Raw genomic sequence first — 21,265 nt, forward strand, 5'->3', positions numbered from 1 at the left:
ATTGTGTGGGCTCTGCAGAAGCTGCAACCATACCACTATGGGCGCACTTCACCATGATAACAATAATAACCCATTGAGCTGGCTCAACAGAGTAGTTGGGGATAACGGAAATTGCTTAGAGTAAGATATTACAACAATATGATTTCACAATTCAGCATAAGAAAGGAATCAATCATGGCAATGCTGATGACCTATCTCGCCAAGGTGGATCGGAACCAGATACGCACTCAGCAGCTGACCTGTAAGTCAACCTCCATGCACGTTCATAAGGAGGGAGGAGTGGTGAAATATGTATAGGTATATATGTATGTAGTGAAATATGTATAGGTTTATATATGTGACCAGCAGTAGTTTAACATCGGCCCTGAAACTGCAGGTCTCACAAAGGTCACAATATATGGTATCCTGTGCAAGCAGTCTACTGTCTCCAATCTCGACAGGGGGTCTGCTGGGAACCAGAAAGAAGGGGAAACATTACACACCTTATAGCTCTTTTGAAGAGAGATGTCAATTACAGCCTGACACTATCTATCTGTGTGAAACTTTACACCAAGAATTTCAGAGAAAATAATATATTCATTGGTGGAGTGACCATGGGCCAAAGAAAAAGCAAGCAATTATAATATTAACCCGAGAGGCTGTTCTAGAAATTTGACCTCCATAGTAACTCTATAAATTAGACTTGTATAGATAGAATCGTGTTCACAGATTGAGGCGCACCTAGCTGATGTGTTCCAGTCCATATTCACGCCCCCTCAGGGAGCAGAAAGCAAACTACAAAGTTGGCTATTTCTGTAAGTTTCCTCCTGTTTATTTTATAACTGTTTTGCATATTTGTATGTCTTTTTATTACCATATTTTTATACCTTTTTCTTATTGTAAGCACTGTACCTTTTTATATTAATGCATAAAACTTTATCAAGTTGAACCTTGTATGTTGTAAAGAATCCATAGCCTTAAAGTGTTTGATCCTTATGATTGGCAGATAGTATAAGTAATATTTCCGGGACTCATCGCCCTTGTGTTCGGTGAATGGTGGCAGTGTGAATGAGCGGATGTGTGGCCTGAGTCGGTGTGTGATTTATGCTCCCATTACAGCATAGGACAGAGGTTGAATGATGGGCTGATAGAGGGGCGATAGATTAACCCTTGCAGGTGCAACCCCAAGTCGCCTGCTGAGAGCGGGTACATGGCAAATTGGTGGCAGCACGATGGGATCCTTGACAAAGCTATAGTGGGTAAAGTGAGAGATTTTTGCAATAGTGATGAAGTGAGCTGAATTATGCCTGGCAAGAAAGATTGTGTGTCTATGAAAGTGAACGGTAAGAAAATTCATGTCCAGAAGAGGGTGGTTCTTACCAATTTAAAAGAAACCAATGAACTTTTTAAAGAAAAAAATTCCACTTCTGCCAAAATAAGATTTTCAAAATTTGCTGAACTGCGACCGAAGAATTGTGTCCTGGCTGGTGGTAGTGGTACACACTCAGTATGCATATGTACAAAACAACAGAACACTAAGCTCATGATTGAAGGGGGTAAGCTGAAAGATATTCAGATTGGCGAGTCCAACCTTGGCGATTACAAAGTATGTCTGTCTCAAATATTGTGTTCAGAAAAGAGTTGGAGTTGTTACCTCAATATTTGCAAAAAATGTCCTTCAGTATTGGCGCTCAAAAAAAAATTAAATTATTTTGAATAGGCTATGGTAGATAATATAACTTATAAACAGTGGATATCTGTTGACAGATGTACTTTTAACACTGTTCTTAAAAGTGCAGAACATTTTATAGAATTTTTTTTGAACAGATGATAGTTCTTTAGAAACACTCATTTATATCTCGCCAACAGCCTGACTACTACAATCATCTTAAAGAAAGCATCAAACAGAAGGAGGCAGTAAAAAGCTTAGACTTTTCAGAGAACTATTCCTTTGTTGTTCAGGATGAAGCACAGTCAATTCACTGGAACAATGAACAATCAACTGTGCACCCTTTTGCGATCTATTAAATGAGAATGGAGACATAAAGTACAAAAGTGTAGTTATGATATCTGAGTGCTTACTTCATGATTCAATAGCTGTTCATTTGTTAAAAAAAATTATTTCAGTGATAAAAACGGACACCCTACCAAGTTTGAGCAAGGTCTACTACTTCTCGGATGGCTCTTCTGCACAGTATAAAAACAGGGAAAATGTTATAAATGTGTGGCATCCCAGGAGTCCGGATGCCACAATGGCATCGCCTTCCTGGGGGGGGGGGGGGGTGATGTCATGCCTGGACGCAAGGAGGGATCCCTTAATCAGGTACTACAATCATGCAACACCTTCCTAACTCCAGTCCAGAAAAGGGAGCTATAAGCCCGGTTTCAGGGTAGCTTCCCTATAAGTTCTGGTCTGGAGGCAGGGTTAGTGAGTTTAGTATGAGAAACTGAAAGGAAAGGAAGCACATGAGGAGAGGAACCTGGGGTCTGGAGCTGCAATTGGGCTCACCCCAAGATACAGCGCAAAGAGACCAGATACCAGAGTCCGTGGTGGTGAGAGGATTGCATACTCAGCTACCGAATCCGGAGGCCAGGAGATTCCAAGTCTCCAGGCCCCAACTGACATCCGCAGGCAACACAGCAGGTCAGGAGCCTGGGGCTGCCAGTGAGAAGGCAGTGCCCAAGACAGGCTCAGGCTGTCATCCATACGGGTTGGAAGTACAGACACTGAGAGGACTTGTGCAGAGCTTCAGGCAGCAAGGGTCAGAGTACAAAGCTCAGAAGGAAGGCCTCTGAACCCACCTGGTTAGGTGGATCCCAAGCTGTGTCCAGGCTGCCCAGACCCCATCACCACCTGCTACCTGTACTCTGGACTGTACCTGCATTTCATCAGTAAAAAGGTAAAGGAAACTGCTATTCCTGTGTCCTTCAATTATTTCCTCCACTCTCAGTCCTACACTCCACCGTTAATCATCCCTCTTACTAACTGTACCGGTAGCCCTGGGGACTAAGCTCTACCTGTGAGGAGCTATACCATCTCTGCTGCAACTCCATCAGTCCCAGTGGACCCCTTTTAGAAGTGTCGGCCATCTCTGGCCGAATACCACAGGTGGCGTCCTGAATTATCCTTTATAGACTTTATTCTCCACTTCCACCCATCCCCTTTTACTGGACGCCCAGGGCCATGGACCGAGTCAATGCCACTGTGACCACTCCTTTAACCCCTTAATCCCATATGACATACTATCCCGTCAAGGTGACCTGCGACTTAATTCCCAGGGACGGGATAGTACGTCATAGCGATCGGCCGCACTCGCGGCCGGGTGTCAGCTGACAATCGCAGCTGACATCCAGCACTATGTGCCAGGAGCGGTCACGGCACATTAACCCCCGGCACACTGCGATCAAACATGATCGCAGCATTCAGGGGGCAAAGGGAAGCATCGCACAGGGAGGAGGCTCCCTGCGTGCTTCCCTGAGACCCTCGGTACAAGGCGATGTGCTCACCTTCTACCGAGCGTCACCTCCCTGCAGGCCCCGAATCCAAAATGGCCGCAGGGCTGCATCCAGGTCCTGCAGGGAGGTGGCTTACCAAGCGCCTGCTCAGAGCAAGCGCTGGTAAGCCTGCAGCCCTGCATGTCAGATCAGCGATCTGACCTTATAACATGATGCCCCCCGGGGCAATGTTATAAAGTAAAAAAAAAATAGATGTGTAAAAAAATAAAATAAAATTCCTAAATAAAGAAAAAAAAAATATATTGTTCCCATAAATACATTCCTTTATCTAAATAAAAAAAAAACAATAAATGTACACATATTTAGTATCGCCGCGTCTGTAACGACCCGACCTATAAAACTGTCCCACTAGTTAACCCCTTCAGTGAACACCGTAAAAAAACAAAAAAAACAAGCTATTCATGAATTTCTTTTGGGGGGGCGTTTATACCGTTCCGCGTTTCATAAAATTGATAAAGCAGTTTTATTCTTCGGGTCAGTACGATTACAGAGATACCTCATTTATATCTTTTTTATGTTTTGGCGCTTTTATACGATAAAAACTATTTTATAGAAATAATAATTATTTCTGCATCTCTTTATTCTGAGGACTATAACTTTTTTTTTTTTTTTGCTGATGACGCTGTATGGTGGCTCGTTTTTTGCGGGACAAGATGACGTTTTTAGCGGTACCATGGTTATTTATATATGTCTTTTTGATCGCGTGCTATTCCACTTTTTGTTCAGCGGTATGATAATAAAGTGTTGTTTTTTGGTCATACTGCCTCACGAAAATCGGAATAAAAGGCAATCAAAAAAGTCACGTGCCCGAAAATGTTACCAATAAAAACGTCAACTCGTCCCGCAAAAAACAAGACCTCACATGACTCTGTGGACCAAAATATGGAAAAATTATATCTCTCAAAATGTGGTAACGCAAAAAAATATTTTTTGCAATAAAAATTGTCTTTTAGTGTGTGACAGCTGCCAATCATAAAAATCCGCTAAAAAACCCGCTATAAAAGTAAATAAAAACCCCCTTCATCACCCCTTTAGTTAGGAAAAAATAAAAAAGTTAAAAAAAAATGTAATTTTTTCTATTTTCCCATTAGGGTTAGGGCTAGGGTTAGGGCTAGGGTTAGGGTTGGGGCTAGGGTTGGGGCTAGGGTTGGGGCTAGGGTTGGGGCTAGGGTTAGGGTTTGGATTACATTTATGGTTGGGACGTCACCGCTGTGCTTTACGGCCGGTGCTCAGTCAGTGCGGGAAGCTGAAGGCGAGGGACATGACACCGGAATGTAAGTATGTAGTGTTTGTTTTTTTTACATTTACAATGGTAACCAGGGTAAACATCGGGTTACTAAGCGCGGCCCTGCGCTTAGTAACCCGATGTTTACCCTGGTTATCCGGGGACTTCGGGATCGTTGGTCGCTGGAGAGCTGTCTGTGTGACAGATCTCCAGCGACCAAACAGCGACGCTGCAGCGATCAGCATCGTTGTCTAGATCGCTGCAGCGTCGCTAAATGTGACTGTACCTTTATAACCACATAAAGGGACAGTGGTCAGAATTGTAAAAATTGGCCCGGTCATTAACGTGCAAAACACCCTCGGGGCTTAAGGGGTTAAGTACCGCTGGACCCAGCTCGAGTACCCCACGGCTCTTACCGCTGCTCTAGATGTATGTCATCACAAGAAAGATTTTGGAGTGGAAGCTGAATGGCACTTTTCATGGCAAAGGTGTATGTGATGTTTTAGGAGGCACCGTGAAACGCCTTGCAGCTCGAGCTAACATCCAGAGTCCATATTCAGACTAAATCTTAACACTCATGCAACTTTTCAAATGGAGTGTGAAAAATATTCTTAACATCCAGTTCATGTATTGTACAAACCATGACTACAAAGAGGAGGAGCACTTGTCAAAACATCGGTTACAGGAAGCAGAACCCATCAAAGGGACTCAGCAATACCACACTGTCATCTCGTGTAGTGAAACAGAAATAAAAACAAGGATTTTTTCATTCAGCAAAGAGAGTGACGTCTATAACGTGGTAGAAGGTGGCACAAGATCGGCAATGGATGACATAACTGGTTATGTGACCTGTGAATATGATTGGTGCTGGTGGCTGGCTACACTGTACTCTTCAAATCTTCAAAGATTGTGAAAATGAAGAAGTAGAAGTGACTTTTTTGCAGCTTCAGGTCCAGCGCCGTCCTTTGTGTATCCAAGAAAACCAGACATTTTAAAAGTTAACAAAACTCAGATATTAACTCAAGTGGAGCAGAGCACCATGACAGGCCATACATACTCTGACACAAAAGGAAATGGCCATTGCTAGTAAGCGCATACGGACAAGATTACATTTCACCCACTAGAAGGGACACATTGATGATTAAAGGCCAGTTTAAAAACGTACTATTAATTGTATGATTAGTTCATATTTTATAGAACGAGGATTTACTGTACTATTCTTCTTAAACACTTCATAAATAACATGTTTAGTGATATAATAGAAAAAAATTGTTACATGTATAAATAGGTGGTAAAAATATTGGTTCTTTTAATCTTGTTTTTAAAATATAAATAGGATGAGACTGTATTTGGAAAATCACACTTGAGGATATGATCACCCTTTTTCCTTTGGTTTGTTCAATGCATTCAGGTTGAAAATGCTGAGCAAGTTGTGTTATGATGATTAAGATGTATTTATTCTGGCACTTACGGGATTTGTTTTTTTGCGTTTCTTTATTGTTACATATAAATGTTGAATTCAATAAGTTGTACCGTAGTTTTCGGACTATTAGACGCACTTTTCCCCCCCAAAATGTGTAGGAAAATGGGGGGTGCATCTTATAGTCCGGATATATGGGCTCTGGCTGTGGTGTGGAGGTGGGGGAGCGGTTTTGGCTGAGCGTCGGGTCACAGGAGGCTGGTGCTTGTGGCTCCGGCTAACTCCTGTGTCCGCTGCTAAAGAGAAATGAATATGCATTGCATTCCATGCTCATGGGCCTGGAGGGCAGTGCATATTAATTTTTCTGGCATCCTGGTATAAATGGCCCCATCCTGTTCCTGGTATGCATGGCCCCATCAGGAAAGATTAAAAAAATCTGTCTGACACTGCGGGCTACTGAAGAGGAATGGTTACTCACCTCTCTCTGCGATGAACGGTCCCGGTGAGTATTCTGTCAGCTGTGCACTGCTTGTGAGCATTGCATGACATCCCTGCCATTTGCTGCTTACAAGCATTAACCACTTACCGACCTCCGCCGTACTATTACTGCGGAGGTCAGATCCCCTGCTTTGAGGTGGGCTCCGGCGCTGAGCCAACCTCAAAGCCGGGACATGTCAGCTGTTTTGAACAGCTGACATGTGCCCGCAATAGTGGCGGGTGAAATCGAGATTCACCCTGACCCCAGATCACGAAAAATGGAAACGCTATTAGTATTGGAAAATTGCACAATTTTTTTGTGTGAACCTAGCAAAAAAGCCAAACAAAAAACAAGTGTGGGATTGCACTTTTTGCAATTTCGCCGCACTTGGAATTTTTTTCCCGTTTCCTAGTACACGACATGCTAAAACCAATGATGACGTTGAAAGTGCAACTTATCCCGCAAAAAACAAGCCCTCACATGGCCATATTGACGGAAAAATAAAAAAGTTATGGCTCTGGGAAGGAGGGGAGTGAAAAACGAGAACGCAAAAATGGAAAAGGGCAAGGTCATGAAGGGGTTAAGCAGCTGCTGGCATCGGAGCAGGACGCTGCGAGGGAGCACCATGTAGGTGAGTGTAATGTTTTTTTTTTAATCTTTCCTGATGGGGCCATGCATACCAGGAACAGGATGGGGCCTATCATACCAGGAACAGGATGGGGCCATTTATACCAGAAAAAGGATGGGGCCAGTCATACCAGGACTGGGATGGGGTCATGCGTACCAGGACCGGGATGGTGCCAATCATACCAGGATAAGGATGGGGCCATGCACACCAGGATAGGGATAAAGGGGGCCATGCATACCAGGATAGGAGATGAGGAGCCATGCATACCAGGATAGGGATGAGGGAACCATGCATACCAGTATAGGGATGAGGGGGCCATGCACCCCAAGGTAGGGATGAGGAGCCATGTGTATCAGAACAGGGATGATGAGACCATATATACCAGGATACGGGATATTACAGTACAGAATTGACCATTTTTTGCTTCAATTTTTTTCCCCTAATTTCCTCCTCTAAAACGTAGATGCGTCTTATGGTCCGGTGCATCTTATAGTCCGAAAAATATGATAATTTGAAAAGAAAAAAGGAAGAAATTCACACAAACATAAAATCAGATAATTCAAGGCTTTAAAAAAAAGTATTTTGAAAAGTCCCAAGTTGAATCCCTGCACAAATATAAACAAGAACGCAAGTAACACACATGCATTTTTTCACAATTTTAAACATACGTGTTTTTCACAATTGCGCATCAAAATTTTGAATTTGATTTCTCCAAAACAAAATATAGAGAAACATAGTCTTGTGACATGTCAAATGAAATCCGGTACCAGTCTGAGAAAAATGATGCCTCTCCCACCTCTTTATCTTAATTCTAGCCCGAGATATGCTAAAAATGTAAAGCCATAACAGGCAAAAACTCGCGCTTTTTCAAAGCTTTACAAGTCTGTAAAAAATTAACTCATGAAGAAAAAAATTCAAAACTTTTAATTTGTAAGTAACTAAAGTTGTACTGTCATAAAAAAAATAAAACAAATCTAAAGACGTCAGGTGAAAAAAATATTCGTATTTGCATCACTTGATATGGAATAACATTATTTGGCCAAATTTTGTGCAAAGCGTCTCATTCATTATTTCCTAATATTCAAAAGCCATATTGCTATTCATATATTCCTGTATTTCACATTGACATGATGTAGCACGATAGTGCAACCTTTTTTTGTATATTGTATATGGAGTTAGCTACTCCCTTTATGCACCTATTCAGACTAGCTTGGATGTGCCAGTTTTTTGTTGTTTCTATGTTAGCTTACTAACTGTGCACTCCGCCCTTCACCATGTGGTGATTTTAATTGCAGCAGGTTCCTACCTACCCATAAATGCAGGCTGTGCTCAGAGAGGTGTCCACATTCACCCAGAAATTCAGACATATCAGCCTAAGAGAGGTGTTCACATTGGTTAGGGACCCATCAGTCTTTGAGACCACCTTGTCATTGGTTGATGGGCAGACATTATTTGGCCAAATTCTGTGCAAAGCGTCTCATTCATTATTTCCTAATATTCAAAAGCCATATTGCTATTCATATATTCATGTATTTCACATTGACATGATTGATCACTATTGTGCAACCTTTTTTTGTATATTGTATATGGAGTTAGCTACTCTTCGTATGCACCTATTCAAAATAGCTTGGATATGCCAGTCAGTTTTTTGTTGTTTCTATGTTAGCTTACTAACTGTACTCCACTCTTCACCATGTGGTGTTTTAAATTGCAGCAGGTTCCTAACTACCCATAAATGCAGGTTTTGCTGAGAGAGGTATCCACATTCACCCAGGGATTCAGACATCAGCCTACCTAAGAGAGGTGTTAACATTTGTTAGGGACCCATCAGTCTTTGAGGCCACCTTGACGTTGGTTGATGGGCAGACATTATATGGCCAAATTTTGTGCAAAGCATCTCATTCATTATTTCCTAATATTCAAAAGCCATATTGCTATTCATATATTTATGTATTTCACATTGACATGATTTAGCACGATAGTGCAACCTTTTTTTGCATATTGTATAAGGAGTTAGCTACTCTCAGTATGCACCTATTCAGACTAGTTTGGATGTGCCAGTCAATTTTTTGGCTGATTCTATGTTAGCTTACTAACTGTGCACTCCGCCCTTCACCATGTAGTGATTTTAATTGCAGCAGGTTCCTACCTACCCATAAATGCAGGCTTTGCTGAGAGAGGTGTCCACATTCACCCAGAAATTCAGACATCAGCCTAAGAGAGGTGTTCACATTGGTTAGTGACCCATCAGTCTTTGAGACCACCTTGACATTGGTTGATGGGCAGATATTATTTGGCCAAATTTTGTGTAAAGCGTCTCATTCATTATTTCCTAATATTCAAAAGCCGTATTGCTATTTATATATTTATGTATTTCACATTGACATGCTTTAGCATGATTGTACATCAGCTATGCCCACCAGCACCTGTCTGCCTGTATTTCAGCTGTACCCGCCAGCACCTGCCTGCCTGTATACCAACTGTGTCTTCCAGTACCTGCCTGTCTGTATATCAGCCGTGACCGCCATTAACTGCCGATGTGTATATCAGCTGTGTTTGCCAGTACCTGTCTGCCTGTGAATCAGCCGTGCCAGTCAGTATAACTGCACCATGCCTGTACCTGCTGTGCTTGCCTGTATCCCTGCTGTTCTTGCCATAATCAGTTATTACAGCTTCCTGTCGATTTGGGGTTCAGCTGCCGTGCATCCGAGGTCTGTACTGGAGTAGCACCTGGTGTCCATCAGGAACCAAGTCTAGCTGCAGGATCAGGGGCTCTAGCGAAGAGTTGGGTGTTCGCTTAGCGACGCCCCTCCATGCTCTCCTAGGTCCACGGCACAATAGGTCCATGATCCTTGCGCAAGCATAACATCATCCCAATAAGGTTCAGTGATGCATATCTACGTTTATGTTTACTTACCTTGTAATGTCTTCACATCCTGTTCTATCCAAATGTGTCCGGATCCCAGAATTCCAAGCAGCGGAAATTCACCGACCTCTATATTGGGACACTCAAGTGATTGGTGTCTCAATATGGAAACTGCTGGTGGTAGCAGCCTCTTGTGTGGTATCACCAGCGGAAAACCGTCGCACCACACACACACACAAACACATACTGTATATGCCGTATGCACCACACACACACTGTATACGCCGTACGCACCACACACACACGCACACTGTATATGCTGTACGCACACACAGACACACTGTATATGCCGTATGCAGCCTCTTGCACGGTACCACCAGCGGAACACAGTCGCGAACACGCCACCGTTGGGATCAGCTGAATGATTCACTGACTGCCGCCATCTTTGTGCAGGAGGAGCGCATGCGCTGTTTTAATGTGACCACCGCTATCTGTCTGCACAAAGATGGCAGCGATCTGATTTGCTGCGCCAGCGTGAATTCCGCGCAGGTGCAGTGAATCATTCGGCTGATCCCGGCGGCAGATGCGTGACGTGTCTACAGGCAGAGGAAGCCGGTCACATTAAAAGGGTTTTCCCACGAACGGAAGTTCATTTTAAAAATTGTCTGTGTCTGACCGTGTACGGAGCATACCACATCTCCTGGGCAGGGGAGGGAGCAAAAGACAATACTGACATTACAGCAGGGGATTACAGAGGATTTCTTATGTCAGGTAAAATATTTCACTGACTGTTTTTAAACAATATTTTACCTCACAAAATGTATCCTCTGTGATCTCCTGCTGTAATGTCAGTATTGTCTTTGAGGGGAGAACACAGCACAGGAAGGAGAGACAGCAGACATGGGGTATAGCACATGGGGTAGACAGGTCCAAGAAGAGAGCACAGAAGGGAGAAATCAGCACATGGGAAAGAGAGAGTGGATAGGTGGGTGAGCACATGGGTGGGAGAGATTCTCAACGCTGCAAAGCCTGCCCCCATCGTGACATTACCGCGCATCTAGTGACATCATAACTCACTTCCTGTGTTGCAATTCCAAATCTCCTTATTTCCCATGCTCTGTAAATTTATATATACACATTTTTGCATTTACTTTGGCATGACAAGCTCTAGGTTTTGTGGCTAGGCATCCTCCCCTAAGACCTGTTTCTGGAAGGCCACTCTGTCTCGTTGATTACTTTCCTTAGGATGATACTATCTCTCCTTTTTCTGTCTCCTCTCACTCAGGGTCACCCTTTAGTTGCAGCACTGGTACTATACACTCCAAACCCTATCTGCTTAACTAACAGTAGGCAATCTCTTTCTCCCAACTCTAACCCCTCCCACTATGGGCCAGTCACTATAATACCTTATCACACTCTATACATTATAACACTATTCACATGACACAGTATATACAATTGATGCAAGATATTATTCACATTACAATGCAACACATCTTATATTTTATTCATTGAAATCCGTGGTGTTTGTATTCATATGAGTCCAGTGGGCGGTCCTACTAGTGATAGACAGTTATCTTTGCATGCAATCATACTAGGAAGACTGTTAATTGTTGAATAGGACCAACCACTGGACTCATATACAATCACTAAATGGGACCGCCCATTGGACTTATATGCAATCGCTGGTAAGACTGTCCACTGGACTCATGTAACAAACACCAGGGATTTCAATGAATAAAATGCAAATTTTACTGAAGGTTCTCTTTATGCGGTTTTCTGCTTCTATTCCAGTAGACAGAACTGTAAGAGCTGCAGCCTATCCGAGGCCATTGATGGGATGCAGCACTCACATGACAAACAATGTCCCCAAATCTCCAGGGGACATAGCACTCTGAGCATGCCGGTCCAGGAGGTAAGTATGCTTTATTTTTATTTGATTCAGTACACTAAGCACATTAAAAAGGAGCGGTCCAATAGAGGTCAAGCCGTTTAAGTTCCTGAACCACTATTAAAAGGAGTAAATAGTGAAACAGCAGGGGGAAAGAGGAGGTAAAATAAATCCTTTATAGAAGTGTATGAAGTCCTGTGAGTTAATTAGTACATATAAGGAGTGGCATATAAACAGTTGGATATTGTGCACTAGCATAGTACCGCTATAATGCTGCACTTTGGAAAAAGTCTGCTCTGTCGGTAAAGATAACAACAAATAATTCATGACACTAATTTTTTTAATGCCTCGATAAAAGCAATATACAGCGCAGCGGAGATCCCCCAGGCAGAGAACTGAATGATGCAAAATCAACAGGGTGAGAGTTAGAGATCATGGCTGGGTGTGCAGGAGAGAAGAATAAGTCTGGCCGGGTGCAGAGGATAACCCAGAGGAGTGTAGGATTCAAGGACATCACTGAAAGGTTATGAGAAGCAGCAGTAATAGAAAGTGTCAAGGGAAAGAGCCTGAGTAAATCTAATAAAAGGCAAGGAGGAATGAGAATCAGCCGACATTTACTGCAGATCTACACCAAGTATCGATGAAGAAGCCAATCCAGCCCAACAAGGGCAATGAGTCGGTGAGCATCAGCCAGGATGGCTGCAGACACAACCGCCTTCCCTTTGTTACCCTATTTCTCCCTCCCTTATCCTCTTTATCCCCCTTGTCTCCCTCCTCCTTTTGTCTTTTTCTCCCCCCTCCTTTCTCCACCCTCTTCCCTCTCTCTTTTTTCCTCCTTTTCACTCTCACTCTCTCTCTCCTCCCCCAGCTCTCTGGCACCAATAACAAGAGGGAGATCAGCAGTGGCTGCAGTGGACGAAGCTTTCTGCATGCGGAGGACACAGAAGAACTGCATCTTGCCTGCGACACAGAGAGACATGAAAAAGCAAGGAACTCACAGGAGCAAAAAAAAAGACAGGTATGGAGCAATACAAGACATTGACATAGTATAAACAGGTGCACGAAGAGACAAAGGTATGCCAAGAGTGCTGCCGGTGGGGTGGTCCTGAAGAACACTACTACACATACTGATAGGATGCTGACATACAGGCGGAAATCTACAGACCCCAAAACAGACATTCATTCATTCATGCGGGTATAGTAATGCACCGACAACATGAGGCTGCTCATACACAGAGGGCGGAATAATGACCAGTCTGATTGCAGAGGTCAGACTGTCCCTAGACGCAGATGACTGGACACAAACACACCTTCATCTCTCATCAGCAGCACAATGCCATCCATCCCGAGGACCTGCAGTTTATCTGCATCATCCTCGTAAACATACAACCCCCTCCCATCCAGGGCTAGGACTAAAAGCTGCACTTACTCACCCACAGAATATGACAAGAGTACAGGCAGCCCTCCAGGTATGACCGCGGGGACGCGGACCACATATGGATGCCGACATGGCACTAGAAACGAGAATAGAAAAGCCACACTATAGATGACGACATGACGTATGGAATTAATCAGGTGGATCTGCTCAAATGAGTCGAATTTTGAGCTTTGAGGCTCTATAAATACATGACTGGCCTCCGGCAGTCAGGATGGGTCATTGTCATGTGCCTCGGACTGAGGTAGCAAGGGCCCAGCAGTAACATTGAATCTGAGGGCCCAATGTTCAGCGACATGTAAAAGTAACCTGACCCTAGCGCACACCTCTAATAACACTTATCTTAAGCTGAATAGTTTGTAGAACTAATGATTAGATGATGCCTTTAACTGTAAATGCCAAATCAAATGTATTATCACTTATTCACAGAGGCCCACCGGTGGATTCACTTGCTCACCTGTGGGCCAGTCCGGGCCTGTATGTATAGTCTGTACAGTCTACATAATGGGTTTGCGGCTTATAGACACCACCAAGTGGCGATTTGATTTATTTGCCAAAACACTCACCACGCCGCATATATTTGTCCCGTTCACATGTAAAGCGCCATTGAATAAATGGCGCTATAAAAATGTATAATAATAATGCCATAAAAGCTTGAAAGTGCTTGGGTCATATAGGCTGTGTATGTTCCCCTCTGCTGTCACCTATGTGTAATATTAGGTAAAAAAACAAGTACAGATGACCAAAAAAAAAGAAACAAAAAGTTGCCAACAATGCATTTCACTGTGGACTAGATAGAGTAGTCAGGTGAAAGAAAAGTTCAAGCGACTGTTTTATATCATTCTCCCTGTGTTGTCATTTGTGACCAATGCGCCTGAAAGATGGCAAGAAATGTGGTGGAGACGATGAGTGTCCGTGGAGCCTACACTCAGTAATTATGGAAGATCCCTTTTACAATCATATGTTACCGGATGGGATTTTGGTGTTTATTACATCACTAGATGGTGGCCCGATTCTAACGCATCGGGTATTCTAGAATGCACAGCCACGAGATGTTGGTAACTTTTATAAAAAAGTTACTTTTGTCACTTTTTGGCATTGTAGAAACAGATATGGACCCTGTTTATACTTTAAGCTGAAATTCTATAGAATGCTGACAGCTGTTGTACATAATGTTATTTATGATCAACAAATGCTACATGTGGTACTACATGGGTGAAGACCATATCACTGACAGGTTGTCAAAATGCAGGTATGACGGTGACGATTAGCTGGGTGACGTCACAACCAGCCATGCAAAGTACTCCATGGCAGCTATTCATATAAAGGGCTGTCCATGTAATACAAGAACAAATCTACCACAATAGGAACTGCGTCCAAAGAAGAATCTTTTTTTTGGATCCCCTTCACCCTTACGTTAAAACCAAACCACTAAAGTAATATTTTGGGGGCAAATTTTTCTTTTTTTTTTAATTAAATGAATATATTTTTACAACTGGGTTTTGTTGAAAATTTGGCTTTTACCGACTCTTTGTTTCCGCATCCTACTTTAATCTGGTCTGTGGTCATAAATTAGCAGAGAGGAGCTAAAAAACAAACAAACAGATAAAAGAGTTAAAAGTTCCCTATCAGACTGACAGATTCTTAGTTAACTCATTCTGCAGCCAGTATAGACATTAGCTCATTCTGCAGCCAGTATAGACATTAACTCATTCTGCAGCCAGTATAGACATTAACTCATTCTGCAGCCAGTATAGACATTAACTCATTCTGCAGCCAGTATAGACATTAGCTCATTCTGCAGCCAGTATAGACATTAGCTCATTCTGCAGCCAGTATATACATTGACTCATTCTGCAGCCAGTATATACATTAACTCATTCTGCAGCCAGTATAGACATTAGCTCATTCTGCAGCCAGTATATACATTGACTCATTCTGCAGCCAGTATATACATTAACTCATTCTGCAGCCAGTATAGACATTAGCTCATTCTGCAGCCAGTATATACATTGACTCATTCTGCAGCCAGTATATACATTAACTCATTCTGCAGCCAGTATAGACATTAGCTCATTCTGCAGCCAGTATTGACATTAACTCATTCCGCAACCAGTATAGACATTAGCTCATTCTGCAGGCAGTATATACATTAACTCATTCTGCAGCCAGCAGATGCTATGGAAGGCAAACGGTGGCAGATTTTTAATGAAGCCCAATTGCAAAAATGATTTTTAGCCCAAAGTGCATGTAAGTAAAAAATTTTCCTGAAAGGTGGACAAGACAACCCTTACATTAAATGGCCTGTGACCTATAGTACAGAATGTTAGAACTTTTCCTAGATAAATGAATATATGTCCAATAAAACTGAATATATTATTGCTGAATGGGAAAGTTGCCGGTACATGGTCAGAGCAAAAGCGTTCTAGTCATGCTCATCAGTTATATGGTTGCCGCCAAATTAGGTGAGTCACTTGCTATGAAGAATAATAAATCTCGTTCGGATTTGGAAATGGCCTCAGTATTGCATTATCTGGCACATTTCTGCTCCCAGAATTAAAAGGACATTTAGTTTAATATAGGATTTCAGTTTCTGTTCACAGAAAACCCCATAAAAAGTCTTATCTGAAGCTCCCTGTTTCCAGTCCAAGAAAGAATAGTCCTATGTGATTGCCAGCCCCAACATCATCAGAGTATCCCCACCTCAGTGACTGACGCACCAATCATCTCTCCAGATAATAGTCTTGGAGCTGTCAGTCACATACTAATCAAGAATTAATAAAAACGGACAATCAAGCACTACTACTAGACTTTATAAGTGAAGAAATAATGCAGGATCTGCTAAGAAATCTCCCGAATTTATCAAGTCCATTAAACATAATCTCCATATCCTCTTTAGGGACACAATTTTGTTATGTAATAGGATGTATTTATGCTGCTAGATTAAAAACCATTAAAATATTCGACAATGTTATGTAATCATGCGAGACTTAAAGAAACTGGTGAGCGCCCCCAACAGTCAGTAAGACTTTTTTTTTAATGTCATAGGAAATATATTCTTAAAGGGGGGTGTTCAGTTTTACATAAATAAAGCTTAATTACTGTATTACTAAAAATTATAGAACAGTGTGATGATATTATTATTATTATTATTATCAGTTCAAAATCGCGGCTTATATTCATTGAATAAATAATTATTCTACGTCTAGAATTTAGAAAATGATATTTATAAGAGAAAAGTGAACAACGCAACAAAAACATCAAATCACAGTATATAAGTGTTAACTTTATTCAAAATAGGGTGCCCCTATTAATGTCATATTGAATAATTAGGGATCCCCTATAATTAGCTACATCCAACATTTACTCATGCCCATTACTATTATTTTTCTGACAACGAACAAAAAGAAAAATCAACACTTACAGAAAAGTACTCTCTTAAATAACAGCCGACTGTAGTGGACCCAGGAGTAAGATCCCACATTGTTTCCAAAGGGTGTGCAGTGGGACATCCAATGGGATTACTTAATACTGAAATCACTTCAATAAATAAATAAAAAAAAATATATATATATACATATATATATACATAGGAGAGAGTTACTCAACAGTTTCTCAATTGATAATATGGCACCAGGTTTTGGCCACATAATCTGAGAACAGCATATTGTAGAAACATAGACCCTGATTCCAGCGATGTGTCACTTACGGGGCTGCTTGTTGTAATTTTCATAGTTTTATCAGCAGGAGATTATCACTCGAGGACTAGTAAACCTGCTCTCATGTAGTCCTCCATATTCATGAGCTCTGTATTACCACGCCCCACCACTGATTGACAGCTTTATGCCTATGCACAGTATGCACGGAAAGCTCTCAATCAGAGGTGTGGGGGTTATACAGAGCTCAAGATTCAGAGAACTGATAGATCTGCAGCAGATAGAACTGCTAAATTACAGCAAGCAGCCCAATAAGTGATACGTCACTGAAATCCACGTCTCTACTCCTACATCATGCTGCTTTCTTGTGGGATTTTCAAAATCCTAGTTACAGATTCCTTTTAATGGTGGGTATAAAATGACGGTACTGTGAGTCTTGTAATAAGAGTCTTTTAAAATGATTTACTCTTGATGAAGTCTATCGGTCAGACTCTACAAATTGTCTTTTTCGATTAACTGTAGTAGTGCTTGATTTTCCAGCAATCTAATATCTTTAAAATGATGAGGAATTGAGTCATAAATTATAAAGGGATGCAATAAGACTGCATTTATGTAATGATTAAGCTTTATTTTTTACCCAGTAGGGCGGAAATAAGCGAATTCTCCAATACAATATATTCCAAAGTTGCTTGTTTTCAAGAGTACTATTGATTTATGAAAAATAGTTAAAACGTCGGTTACTCTTTGTTTTGTTGTGACATATTGTAATTATTCAAATCGTTTTACTTTTTTTACTGTGTTTTTCTCTAACAGGAGTTTGTTTTTGTGGAATTATTAGCCTTTAATCTCTCGCACCTTTAATCTGCCTTTGATTCCTAATGTGATATAATGGAGCTGGACACGGAAAGATTTTAAAACCTGTTTGAACCCAAAGAGTATGGGCTAACCCGTCATTTCTGAAGACTTACCTCCATCATACCCTGGGTAAGAGACATATAAGTATGTTTGAAGGGTCTCTACTGCCCTGTGCCAGTGAAGCGCTGCCATCCTCGGTCTGGTACAATGCAACAGAGTTAAGTGTCTACTACCTGTGACCCATCTCTCACTATGTGGCTATCCTGCGTCTTCTGGCCACAGCTGTTTTGGGCCTTCAGTCTTTGCTTTCTTGGAGAAATGATGACAGTGTTAGAAGCATCTCCACTAAACTGCCAAGGTACTTGTGTATGTGCAAGCGATGTCATCTCTTGCTCCAGAAAGGAGCTGTCAGTGATCCCTAGCGGTCTACCAATGTATTTAGCAATGCTGGACGTCACACATAACAACTTGACACGTCTGAGGGCCGAATGGATTCCAGTTCCACTTACTAAGTTGCACACTTTACTGCTATCACACAATCATATCACTTTTGTGTCATCGGAGGCGTTCGATCTGACCCCAAACCTGCGTCACCTGGACCTGTCCTGTAATAAACTGCGGGCCCTCGATGAGAATGCATTTAGTGCGTTGGAAAACCTAGAGGTTCTGGTTCTCTTTAAAAATTCAATTCTGGATATTGATCGCAGTGCTTTTGATGAGATGAAGCATCTGCAGAAACTGTATCTGAGCTACAATTTAGTGACACGCTTCCCTGTAGAACTGGTAAAAGATGGAGAAAAACTGCCGGAGTTGTCACTACTCGATCTCTCTTTCAATCAAATCAAGAGTCTCCCAGTGCCACAACTCCGGGTGCTGCCCGCCTGGCTGGCCAACAGGCTCTACTTACATGGAAATCAACTGACCTGCAACTGTGAATTATATGGACTGTACTGGAATTGGCACGTCCGCCAGCTGGCATCCACTGTGGACTTCCGAGAACAGTTACGATGTTATCCCCCCTCCCAGCAAAGGACTGTTTCTATAAATGTATTTTCCCTCAACGATAGTGAATACATGAACTGCAGCATCGTTCGGGAGAGTGGCATGGAAGTGTATCTGGAGGATACCGTGATTTTAAACTGTGACACTAAACAACGAGATGTGAGCCAGGTTTGGGTGACGCCTAGAAATGAAATACACAAACATTATGACGGCGAGGAAATAAACAGCAGCATATCCATTCTGAATAATGGCAGTCTGCAAATACGACACATACGTTTGGAGGACAGGGGCACATATACGTGTTATGCTCAAAGCGACGTCCTCAATGAGACCCTCTATGTGACCCTCAGTGTCTTTAACCTGACCAGACACGTGCACCCGGATACACTTAATACCGCGTACACTACTCTTGTGGGATGTGTTGCCAGTGTCATCCTAGTCCTGATCTATCTATACATGACACCATGCCGCTGCTGGTGCAGGACAGGGGATAGAGGCCAAGGAGAGGACAGGGACAGTATTCGCTCCTCGGTCCTCAGTGCAACACCCAACCATGAGACTACCAGTGACAAAGCAGCTCTCAGTCGTCATGTGGCGTTTCTGGAGCCCCCGGGAGACCTTCGGGGCCAAAATGGAAAACTTAAACCAAATGGTTCTCAGGATACACCTGGAATAAAAAACAACTCACTACAACCATCATCTCCACAAAGAAAGCTGTCCGATCCTGGGTCAATAAGCTCTGTGTTTTCTGACACCCCTATTGTAGTGTGAGGTGGGGGGAAATCATCAGAATGATTGCAAAGATCTCATTAGTAACCTCCAACTCTAGAATACTCATTCCAAAAAAATCTCCTGAAAGCGCATGTGCATGTCAGGTTAGTGCTCAAAGACCAGGAGAAAGATGAGACGGAGCGAAAAAAAAAAGAAGGAATTGAATGGTAAGGCTATATAGAAAAAAGTAGAAAAGTTCCAAACACTTAGCGAGTAGAAAGTAGAAGGACCACCAGAACCTTGAGGTAAGGTAGACATATTTTTGACTACATCTGTTAGATCTTTTCTAGCTGTAAGCATTCTAAAGAAATGGAGAAAGAGGAGCAGAAACTAGATCCAAAATAAAAAAAAATTGGGATAATATTTTTTGTCCCATAACTGCAATGTTAAACACTAATGAAAGTACACCCTATAGCTGTAAAGTATGGATGACACATGGAAAGAAACAAAGAGGCACTCTCCTCGTGTAGGAACACCATAGATTACTCAGCATCAGTACCGATCAGTGACCATGGTTGGTGTCAGCAATGATAAGCACAAGTTTCTAGAGTAGAGTGGATGTCATAGAAAGCTACTGTTCACTTAATGGTGACTATCATATATAACACACGCTTTCATGTATGTATCCAACGTGCCCATCATGCATTTAATCCCAATATGTCACATTCTGTAGTACTTTAGAATTTGTAGTTTCTGGGAATTTGATGTCAATGGTGTAGGACTGGCTGAAAACTGTTGACTGTTCTGTAAAGTGAAGCAGCTGCATAAGCACACTCCAACACTCCGCCACGTTCCATTATCTCTACATATGTGATCCCCTCTAAATCCCCAGATGCATTGTTATTAATATAAAGTGATAATAGTCACTGCTGGATGATGAATCATTGCTACAACCCATGGTCTATATTGTTTCCTTCTTTTCCCCACCTCCTGTTTGAAAATTTAAAAAATCTGCCAAAAGATGAATCATATAGAATTGTTTACTTTATTCCATAGGACTTAGAACTATTGAAAAAAAAATCTGAATTCCAGTAAAAAAAATATTTTCATACCTCTATTGTGCAGTACATTAATACATATTAAACCTTTTCCTAAATTGGACATATGGGTAGCTGAGCTGAGCCTGCATCATATCTGGCAGTTGCTGGCTGTGCCACACAGCTGGCATCTATTTTTTAAAAGCAGCGAGTGGAGTTAAGCTCCGCTCACTGCTGTTAATTCCCTAAATGCCAATGTCAATCTATGACAATGGTATTTAAAGCATGAGAACGCCATGAAGGTGCTCATGTGAAAAGAGGAAAAATAAGCCAGCTCACCCGTGATGCATAAGCCAATCTTCGGGAGCACGGACCCGCTGTGTCCAGGCGTGTAGAATCAAAAAAAGAAGAAATGTCCAGCTTCACCGAATCCGTAAAAAATAATTTTCTTTATTCACAAACTATAAACATGGAGGATACAGACTTCAGCACGAACCATATGGGTGTGAATCTCAACGCGTTTCTGGAGACTAAGCTCCCTTATGATTAAGGGAGCTTAGTCTCCA

The 21,265-nt window shown here is 42.0% G+C and overlaps 1 protein-coding gene across 1 annotated transcript; it reads left to right on the top strand.

The window, feature by feature from the left end:
- The first annotated feature begins 12,870 nt into the window (after positions 1-12,870).
- Positions 12,871-20,733, top strand: AMIGO1 (adhesion molecule with Ig like domain 1). Its single transcript, XM_069756345.1, has 2 exons — positions 12,871-13,021; positions 17,908-20,733. The coding sequence occupies exon 2, from the start codon at positions 18,202-18,204 to the stop codon at positions 19,720-19,722; it is 1,521 nt and encodes a 506-aa protein (XP_069612446.1). The 5' UTR covers positions 12,871-13,021; positions 17,908-18,201; the 3' UTR covers positions 19,723-20,733.
- Positions 20,734-21,265: the final 532 nt, after the last annotated feature.

This window comes from Ranitomeya imitator, chromosome 3 (assembly GCF_032444005.1).
Source record: "Ranitomeya imitator isolate aRanImi1 chromosome 3, aRanImi1.pri, whole genome shotgun sequence".
In the NCBI taxonomy this organism is placed as follows: Eukaryota; Metazoa; Chordata; class Amphibia; order Anura; family Dendrobatidae; genus Ranitomeya; species Ranitomeya imitator.

Coding starts and splice junctions, on each gene's coding strand:
- AMIGO1 (XM_069756345.1), top strand. CDS start 18,202: ATGTGGCTATCCTGCGTCTTCTGGCCACAGCTGTTTTGGGCCTTCAGT.